The sequence below is a fragment of the Lytechinus variegatus genome, chromosome 9, assembly GCF_018143015.1.
Source record: "Lytechinus variegatus isolate NC3 chromosome 9, Lvar_3.0, whole genome shotgun sequence".
NCBI lineage: Eukaryota > Metazoa > Echinodermata > Echinoidea > Temnopleuroida > Toxopneustidae > Lytechinus > Lytechinus variegatus.
This window is the reverse complement of record NC_054748.1, coordinates 1,092,599-1,102,867: the sequence shown is the minus strand read 5'-3', so window position 1 is coordinate 1,102,867 and position 10,269 is coordinate 1,092,599. Positions and strand designations below refer to the sequence as shown.

The window sequence follows — 10,269 nt, the reverse complement described above, 5'->3', positions numbered from 1 at the left end:
CGAGGGCATGTTACATCTATCACTGCAAAGGCTTCTTTACTAGCGTCCCTATCCTTGGTGTCCATGCTTGAAATCACTATCGAGCTGAAGTACTGAGGGAAACAATTATCTTCGTTGGGAGTTGGTTGTTCATCCACTTCCACTGGTGAAGCATCAATCCGTTCTTGTCTAGGTGCTCGTCTTTTATCTGACTTGGACCTGCAGCACTTAGCCCAATGCCCCCTTTTCCCACAATTCTTGCAGATGTCATGATACGCAGGGCATTTCCTGGGTGGGTGATGAAGTCCACAATTACCACATTGTTTGCGGTCACTAGCTGTTGGCTTGCTGTCCTTATGCGGTCTCTGCGGTTTCCTGCTGAATGCATCAATATTGGATACTGGGGAAAGATCAGCTAAACACTGTTTGCCAGCTGCAATGGCCTCATATTGACGTCCTAGAGTGACCACGTCCGCAAGGGGGTATCCCGCAGGTTTCTGCAATAATTCACGCTGAAAACCATCAAAGTGTGTAGATGCAATGACCAACTCGATTATACGCTCATTGAGTTCGGCCTCTGTGAAGTTGCATTCACAGCTCTTGTCCCTACAACGTGTCACAAAATCATCAATGGATTCCTCCGGATTCTGCCTATACCTGATAAGCTCAAGCCGATGAATGCGAAAGTTGATGCTAACTTTCAGTTGTTTCTCAAAGAAATCCCATATTCTGGATGGCTTGTCTTGGTCTGCATCGCTAAGGCCAGAAGCATTGAGACGCCGTAAACCTTCTACACCTAAAGCAATCTTTATTTTTTTTTGCTATCTTCACTTCATCTGTTATATCTAAATCTTTCAAACATAACTCCATGCGCTGCTTAAAGAGAGAAAATCCACTTGCCAGGTCTGGCATCTGCCAATTCATCTCTGGAAGACGCGCCATTTTTATCGCTTAGGGATTCAGAAGTAGCAGTTAAGTGCAATAAAGTCAGTCTGTCTTCGCTACAACTTATGCCAGCGCACAATATAGAAAATAATGTCCCACTAAATATATGAATAATCGGCAAGAAAATGCAATAGCAAGGTAGAAATGTGCCCAAGTAATGGCAAAATATAGGTATGTATGGTACTAATAATACTGAGCAATCAAAATCTTCAGAATAGTGCATATACCTGCAGGTCTAGATACGCTTTGACAATGAGAGTTAATAATCGCTGTACCTACTGCAAACAACAGAAGATGCAGACCTACAAAGGGGAAGTAATCTGACGTAGGTCATGCAATACAGTATATTACGCTGTATAAACCGAATAATAATCTTTCACCACCTTGTGTGAACTGCTAATTTTTTATTGTTTTTGTATTCACATTTGAACCGTTTAGACGAAGTATTCTAAAGCTAAAAGTGGGACTTACATGTAATCTCAGATATGATGAATCAAATGTAGGCTAAATCTACGATTTGAAATTAGCGATAGAAAATCAACCATAAAATACACATAAGTATACTGGTTTAAGCAGAATAGATCTATTGTGGCAACACAATTATCCCATAAAACATGACATTGTTATGATCTAGTATCATCATTAGAAATTATACTCCTTTCTACTGTGAAGTACTGTTTTTGAAATCAAGTCTTTAATCTGTTCCGTGTCCTTTGCAACTTTAAATATTTCAGGTGAATAAATATCTGATTCTGAGTTTTGCCTTCCACTAGCTTCACTTCAGTTTCTCTTGCACCCTGAGTCATTCACAGTTCATGTGGAATTGATGCACAGTGACAAGGCTTGAAGCGTTGCTGCTAATATGTTGGATTGGTGATCCGATGTCCCAGGCTCCCGACTGGGCTCCAAAACACAAAATAACAGCGTAGAGTCTAACTTGGTAGGTAGATTAGATACTGCCTGGGTCAAGCAGTGTGTCGGCTAAAAACTCTACTAGTGAAATGTCTATTTAGGCCAAATAAAGTAATATTGATGTCCAGCTTCCGTGGATAGAGATGCCGAGTCTGAGCCTCCCGAGGTGAAAGCTGTTCCCATCTGCGATGATCACGATTCAGAGCACACGCAGTAGACTTCTAACGTAACTACATGTGTATATTCTAAGTAGGCCTAGTTATTAGTTCTCGTACTTAGTCATAAGTGGTTGGCTAGCGGTAGAACTGGAGAGTAGACATACGGTACTAGAATAGCTGTTCTCAATCTGCGATGATCACAAATCAGAAAACTGGGTGTTGTTCCAACAACTGAACTCTCATCTGCTCGCTCGGTCCATCGTGTGTAGCGATCGGTGCTACGGTCACACTCTGCGGGGCAGACAAGTTGCGTTATACGCACTTGCGGAGGCGTGGAGGCTAGTACCCGGGGAGTGCAGGCGATAAGAAATGGAACGTACGGTACGGTACTGGTAGTGTCGGAACATTAATGCTAGCACATTGTCCGATAACCAACTTACATCATCAAATTACTCACTTCTCTGTTCAAATCAATAAAATTCGTTGGATGGTATATGATGGGGTGTCCAAACTTCGCGCACTTTTCAAAAATATTCATCAGGCTTAATTTTGTCCACAGATTATTCATAATTTATACAAAACCAATTCAAGAAATAGTTACCACATTGACGGCAAGATCGTAAACTATAAAATCATGGACGAAAATGTAAAGTAGGTCACGGGGTTTCGCCGGTATCGCGATCTCAAAATTCTATTCCAATCGGCGAATGCGGGCTGTGCTGGAAAACCGTTCAGAAAAAGTGTGACCTAACTTCGCGCACCAAAGCTTTTGTGGAGATTTAAACAAAGACTCAAGCTCAAAAAGTGAAATATTTATATCAGATTGATGGCAAAATGCTATGGAATCGGTTAGTACCACATTTAACTCACATTTTTTATGATTTCTGCTTGTAAAATGGTGATATCGTGATGCTTGCTGCTTTCTTCAAAACGGGCGCTAACGGTGACAAATTTGCCGATCTTTTGCCAATATTATCATGAATACTGGACTTATCCTAAAGAAACTTTCAGCGAAGGGTAATTTTATGTCCTTTTTCACATTGATGATATCAGATTTTAAGGATATTGGCTAGTTTTGGAGATAATGACCGTCCGCGAAGTTTGGACACGCGCGAAGTTTGGACTCACTGCCATACAAATAGCGAATAGGCACGAGTGCGATGGTGCGAGATTTCGCACGAGGTGAAAGAAAGTTGCTCTATTCAACTCGGCTAACGCCTCGTTGAATAGAGCGTTTCTTTCTTTCACCGAATGCGAAATCTCGCACCATTGCACGAATAAGAATATTCGCTATTTGTGTTGTACAACGCCTCGGAAGTCAGCGAAAATGTGATAATATAATGATATCATATTAAAATGATGGAAATTTTAATGCAGACAATAATTAACACAATCTTTTAGCCGCTGGCTAGGGTTGCGCACTTGAAGCAGCCAACATCGCGCATTTAATCAGTACGCGTTTACCGGCAATAATGACGTCACAAAAGATAAAGTTATGAGATCTAGGCAGGCTTGACTGAACAAAATTAGGCCTGCTAGCCTAGAGTAGGGGATCGAGATCTAAACTAGCGCAAGGCTTAATAGATATATAGTTCTAACGCAAGGTCTAGATCTATCGTTAAAATATAATGCTGAGCGTTATATGATAATTAGTCTGGTCAGTTAGGGGAATTATGTGGACACGGTGGACAAAAGCGTGATTTTTTTCTCCAGACCTTTGTTTATGTATAAGAATTAAGAATGGGGTATGCTCCAAAAAATCTGGCTGCAGGAACAGTGAAAAAATGGGTGAAAATGTCAGAATTTATGAGTTCAGATTTGTCTGGTATATAGACTAGCGCTAGTGCAAAACTCAATAGCAGTGCATTATTTTGCATTGGATTAGTTCTTGAATTCAGACCCTTTTTGAACAGATCTTCTGTTTGTCCTCGCATCTCAATGCACCAAATATCTGAATGAAGATGCTAACCAAGCCGAAGGGTGACGGTGGAGGGGGTTGAATGTTGGTGTGTGTGTACATATTTTGGTCTTGGGGTAAAGGTGTGCAAGACACATTTTTTGCATGTGTTGGAAATTGTGTTGCCATGGTAACAGTGTATTATTGCAAAAATAAGGTAAAAATCTTGCAGTTAGAACCACTTCCTGTTTTTTACCGATTCTCATGAAATTTGGCACAAACATTGGTCTTGAGGTGAAGATGTCTAAGACACACTTTTGTGTGTCTTTCAGAAATCCTGTTGCCATGGTAACAACATATTATCTGGTGAAAATTGGGGAAAAAATCTTACAATTCAAACTGCTTCATCAGTTTTCAATCAATTCTAATGAAATTTGGTACACACACTGGAATTGAAGTAAAGATGTACTAGGCACTTTTTGTGTGTGTTTCAGAAACTGCGTTGTCATGGTAACAAAATATCATATGGCAAAATTTAGGTAAAAAACTTGCAATTTGAACTACTTCATCAGTTTTGAACCAATTCTCGTGAAATTTGGCTCACACATTGGCCTTGGGGTAAAGATGTGCAAGAACCTTTTTTTTTGCATTTGTCAGAGAGTGCATTACCAGGGTAGCCACATATGACAGCCAGAAATGTAGGAAAACTTGTGGATCAAACTCCTTCCCCTGTTTTTAGTCAGTGCTTATAAAAATTGGAAGAAATATTCATCTCAGGGTAAAGATTCATATTAAATTCTGAATGTCTTCTCTGCATTAAAATGTGGGGGTATTAATCACCTTCATTAATATTTCTGGGTTTGGGGGAAGGGGCAGGATTAGTCCTTTAAATCTGACATCAAAGAAGGTTAAAGGCAGTGGCCATTAGAAACATAAAAATGATAAACACTCTTAAAAAAACGCAAAAAAGACGCATCCCCTTAAGGGCATATAGGCTGGAGGTACACTGGGTGAATATGAAACCTTCTGCTGAAGCAGAAGAGTTCCAACACTGGCAAGCAAAACAAAATGTGTACCCCTTCTACTTTCAACAGCTGATTTTCCAAACCTTAGTTCCACCTCCCCAAGATGTGCACCCCTCCCCATACCACTTTTAGTTTTACTTCCCCATGCTCAAACCAGTCTACACCTTTGTCCCTCAGGGGTCAATGCATTTTTAAAGCTAGACATTACTCTTTTTTTTTGGGGGGGGGGTGGGTCTTTAGAAAATGACCTCATTAAAATTACAGTTAAAGGATTATGACTAGGAACTTAACCCCCCCCCCGAAAAAATAGGGGGCTGATAATACTTTTTAGCAGAAAATGCCCCCCCCCCTTCAAAGGTAAGAAGAGTCCTTTGCACTTCAGACCATTCATTTGAAGCTTAATGCATTCTGATTTGATAAAAAAAATTGTTTACACTACCCAATTAACCATTGTTTATTTATATTCTTCTACTCAGTCTTTTATTCATATTCATATTCCGTTCCTACTCTTTCTTTTTAACTTTCACATCACTATTGATTTTGAGCTTCACCATGCCATCTCCTTCTGTTTCCTGTCTCTCTCTAAGTATATTTTTTCTGACATATTTTAAAGTGTACCTTTAATCATGAAACTAATTATTATAGAAATATCAATGTATACAAAAATATCTGCACTTGTTTTAGAAATTCACTTGCAAATCCATGACTCAGTAATTTACCATATCAAAAATATACCTATATGCACAATAGATTTTAGCCTTATATTTTCTTTCATTTAATTTTGTCAGTATATTTCTGTGACAGCCCCTGCTTTATATGCTTCAAATAAAACATTGATTAATTGGACACCGGAAACTTTTTTTTTTCAAAGCAGAATGTTTGAGGCTTTAAATTAATATGCTGATGTGTAAAGGATTTCCCTTTTTTTTTTTGGGGGGGGGGGGAGGGGGTTAAGTTCCTAGTCGTTATAATTTCATTTTAATCTTTATGTGGCAATTTTCTAAAGCCCCCCCCCCCAATAAAAAATGTAAGGGGTGTTTTTTAAGAGTGTTTAAGTTCCTCATGGTCATGGCCTTTAACCTTCTATATTTCTATGTTGTCAGTTTTTAAGGACCTTCTCCGCCCCCCCAAAAAGCCTATAAATATTATTGAAGGTGATTAATACCCTGCGTTATTATATGACGTTATAAAGGGGAATCAAACCCAAATAAACACTTGTTTTTAGAGGAAAATGAAAAATCAGACAAGTTTATAGGTCAAAGTTTGAACAATATCGGACAAACCATAACAAAGTTGTGAACATATTAAAGTTAAACATTGGTAATCACTATACCCATGAAGACTTCAAATTGACCGCATATGTGATGTCACAGTGATTTAAGAAGGCAAGGACCACTCTTCCATGTACTGGAATAATTAATTAGCTAAAATTTCTTTTTTCAAAAGTTTTACTTCAAATTATATCTTTCTTTCATGAGGACATAAAACATACTACCGGGTTTATATTACGGCCCCAATGGAATAGGGATTTAGGAGAAAACCAAAAATCCTGATAACTACTAGTCTTATGGGAAAGTTGTCCTTGCGGCCCCACCCCTTGTCATAATTTACTTACCCAGTTGCCAATTTGAATTCTACATACTAGTAGCCTTAGGGATCTTAATTTTAAAGCAGCCATAACTATATTTTGCTTGTCCGATTTCTTTAAAACTTTCACCATTCTTATTTTTCTCCTTTTCCATGCACACAACATTATGACCAAGGCTTGATTCCCTTTTAATACTGAATATTAATCTTTACCCAAAATGAATATTTGTGTCAACTTTTATGAGCACAGGCTGAAAACTGAGAAGTAGACTGATCCACAATGAGTTTTCCCCATATTTCTGGCTAAATGTGGTTACCAAGGCAATGCACTCTCTGACAAAAGGTTCTTGCACATCTTTACCTCAAGGCCAATGTGTGAGCCATAATTATTTCATGAGAATTGGTTTAAAAAAAAAACTGATGAAGTAGTTCAAATTGCAAGGTTTTTACCTAAATTTTGCCATATAATATGTTGTTCCCATGGCAACACAATTTTGGAAACACACACAAAAAGTGCCTTGTACATCTTTACTTCAATACCAATGTGTGTGCCAAATTTCATGAAAATTGATTGAAAACTGATGAAACAGTTTGAATTGTAAGGTTTTTCCCCAATTTTCACCAGATAATATGTTGTTACCATGGCAACAAGATTTCTGAAAGACACACAAAAGTGTGTCTTAGACATCTTCACCTCAAGACCAATGTGTGTGCCAAATTTCATGAGAATCGGTTAAAAACAGAGGAAGTGGTTCTAACTGCAAGATTTTTACCTTATTTTTGCAATAATACACTGTTACCATGGCAACACAATTTCCAACACATGCAAAAAATGTGTCTTGCCCACCTTTACCCCAAGACCAAAATATGTACACACACACCAACATTCAACCCCCTCCACGGCCGTCACCCTTCGGCTTGGTTAGCATCTTCATTCAGATATTTGGTGCATTGAGATGCGAGGACAAACAGAAGATCTGTTCAAAAAGGGTCTGAATTCAAGAACTAATCCAATGCGAAATAATGCACTGCTATTGAGTTTTGCACTAGCGCTAGTCTATATACCAGACAAATCTGAACTCATAAATTCTGACATTCTCACCCATTTTTTCACTGTTCCTGCAGCCAGATTTTTTGGAGCATACCCCATTCTTAATTCTTATACATAAACAAAGGTCTGGAGAAAAAATCATGCTTTTGTCCACCGTGTCCACAAGTAGGGCATATTTGACGCTAACAGACCAGACTAAATCAACTTACCGTTGATGAACTGTGCAAGTGTCCACAACACAACAGAAAAACAGCAGTGCAATCAATCAAACATGGATTTGGGGTCCAACATGAAATCCACAAAGGCACAGCTTCCGAACACGGATTTTGGGTCCAACATGAAATCCACACAGTTTAGCTCCACTGATTTTAGGTCCAACATGAAATCCACCTCTTTGGTTCCAAAAAACAAGTCCAACATTAAATCCAAACAGTAAACTAGTTCCAATTAAACATGGATACAAACAGTAGTTTCAAACAGTTTTTAAAAATCCAACTCCGACTTGTTGTCAACATACCGTATTTACAGTTTTCAAGGTTAAAAATAAAAATGTTACTTTTCTCAGACTGAGTTCACGTACCGTACGGTACACTGTCAAATAAGTTCACGACTAGATCTACAGCAATCTAATTCTGAGTTCAGTGAATTGTGATAGGGCTAGGCCTAGGTCTAGAAATGTCTAACAAAGGGTCGAGGCTATAGGTCCTAGTCTATTTGTTGTAGAAAGTAACAGGCCCGTGAAAATGAAAATGTTGCACGGTATTCGATGACGATGTATTTTGGTGGATATTCAAATTATCCTGAAATATCAATTGTTCCTGGGAGACAGTATGGGTTCGTCAATTCCAGCAATCTCAAGATTCTCAGCATCGAGTGTTGCATTACTATTAGCAGGTCTAGATTTAGGTCTATAGATATGAGTTCCATTTCTACTTTGTGTCTGACTGGAGACAAGACAAGATCCCGGACCAGTGTCAGTGGGACAAGTTGAAGTGTGTGGTACAGGTCTAGATCTGGATCTAACGTTAGATAGGTCTAGGCCTATGTTAGGTCTGTTGCTTGGAGTTAGGCGTGGTCCCGAGACTCCTTGTCCTAATTTCTCTTCTTCTTGCAATGAAGATGCGATTTGGGCACTCATTTTTCTCTTCTTCTTGCTTGTTTTTACATAGTTTTTTAGAGAGGACTCTGATCTGTGTCCAGTTACTTCCATGATATCTCGGGAAGCAATGCCTGCTTGATCGAGAATGGTCACTGTAGTCGCCCGCAGGCTATGGTTGGTGTAGTGAGCTGTGCATCCAGCACTCTTTGCGATGTTTTTCATTTTGTTTCCTAAGCTGTTTAGTCCGAGGGGTGCTTTGTCATACCAGGGTCCATTTTCTGGGATCTTGGACTTTGGCCTTTGCCAGAAGTTTGTCAATTCGGGATTCAGCAAAGTTATATACTTCAACAATGAGAATACTGGACATCTTTCAGATCCTTGCACCTCATACATTCGTCCACCAAACTTTTCATCTTCATTTTCTCGTCTTGACTTCGTTAGCGTGTCGCAATGCTCAAAATATCGAACTCCATCTTCGTCTTTTTGCAAGACATAATTATCAAATTTCATGAGATGAAGATTTTCACGACCTCTTTGTCCGAAATATGTCATGACATCAAGAAACACTTTGTTTTGTAGTCCAAGTGGTGTGTTTGTATCCACTGCATCTGATTGAGTTATTTTTGCCATGTCATTATCAGATATGGCAGTTTTGTGTTGAACATATCCTTTGCCCTCTTTTTTCAGCTTTATCATCATGGCCTTGTACATTTTCTGACTTTCTGAGAAATTTGCTGCGTCTGAAATATCCACACCTCTCACAGATTTGAAATGACGACAAACGCCAAATCTAATGGCATGCATTGTCTTTTTGGCATAAAATGTGCCATCTTCCTTTCTCAGACCGGCATAGAAGCGGCAAAGAAACTTGTCTAACTCATCCTTGGATAGTTTTTCCACGTCCTCGAGCGAGGTAGAAGCACATTTGGCAAATTCTTCCAGTCGACATTTTGCAAACTTGATACCGCGTTTTGTGTTTTTTGCATCCGCATCAGAGACAAGCTCCTCCAATTCTAGATCGGTTAACAGTGCAAATGTAGGTGCCGCCATGGTAATCCGATTGGAAAATCCAAATAAATACTCAAAAAGTTAGATTAAGATCTAGACCTAGGCCTAGCCCTGTCCGCAACGTTAACGAGCTACACTGTGAATGTGATCTAGATCGTAAAAAGCTAGTTGCTAGTAGCAATGCGCATGCTTACTCGCATACCTAATTTTTGTCATTACGTAGCACGAGTATTCGCGCATTTATTATCGTATTGTGACGTCATCTGCCTAAGCCGTGCAATGGTACATTTTGGATGGTACGTCTTGCGTGCAACGGTACGAATGTGTGACATTCAGCCTCCCATTTGATCGCGTACAACGAGCTAAGTAGGCGTTGTACAATAGCTGATGTCCGATCTTCGAATGATAGCATGGACTTCTTCCAGGGGCGGATCCAGGATTTTGAAATAGGGGGGGGGGGGCGCCAGCGGCGAGGGAGCGAAGCGACCAAGCGGGAGGAGGGTGTGGGAGGGGGATACCCCCTCCCACGGCAAGGACTTTTTCAAAAAAACATGTCCAAAAGTCGTATTTTGAGAGCACCTTTAGAAGAAAAATGCACACTTAAATCA

General features: G+C 39.5%; 1 protein-coding gene across 1 annotated transcript; it reads right to left on the bottom strand.

Moving 5' to 3' along the window:
• Window positions 1–8,362: 8,362 nt before the first annotated feature.
• On the bottom strand, window positions 8,363–9,703 carry LOC121421172 (uncharacterized protein KIAA1958-like). The gene has a single exon (XM_041615831.1). It carries the CDS (start codon window positions 9,701–9,703, stop codon window positions 8,363–8,365), a length of 1,341 nt encoding a protein of 446 aa, XP_041471765.1.
• Window positions 9,704–10,269: the final 566 nt, after the last annotated feature.

Coding starts and splice junctions, on each gene's coding strand:
- LOC121421172 (XM_041615831.1), bottom strand. CDS start 9,703: ATGGCGGCACCTACATTTGCACTGTTAACCGATCTAGAATTGGAGGAG.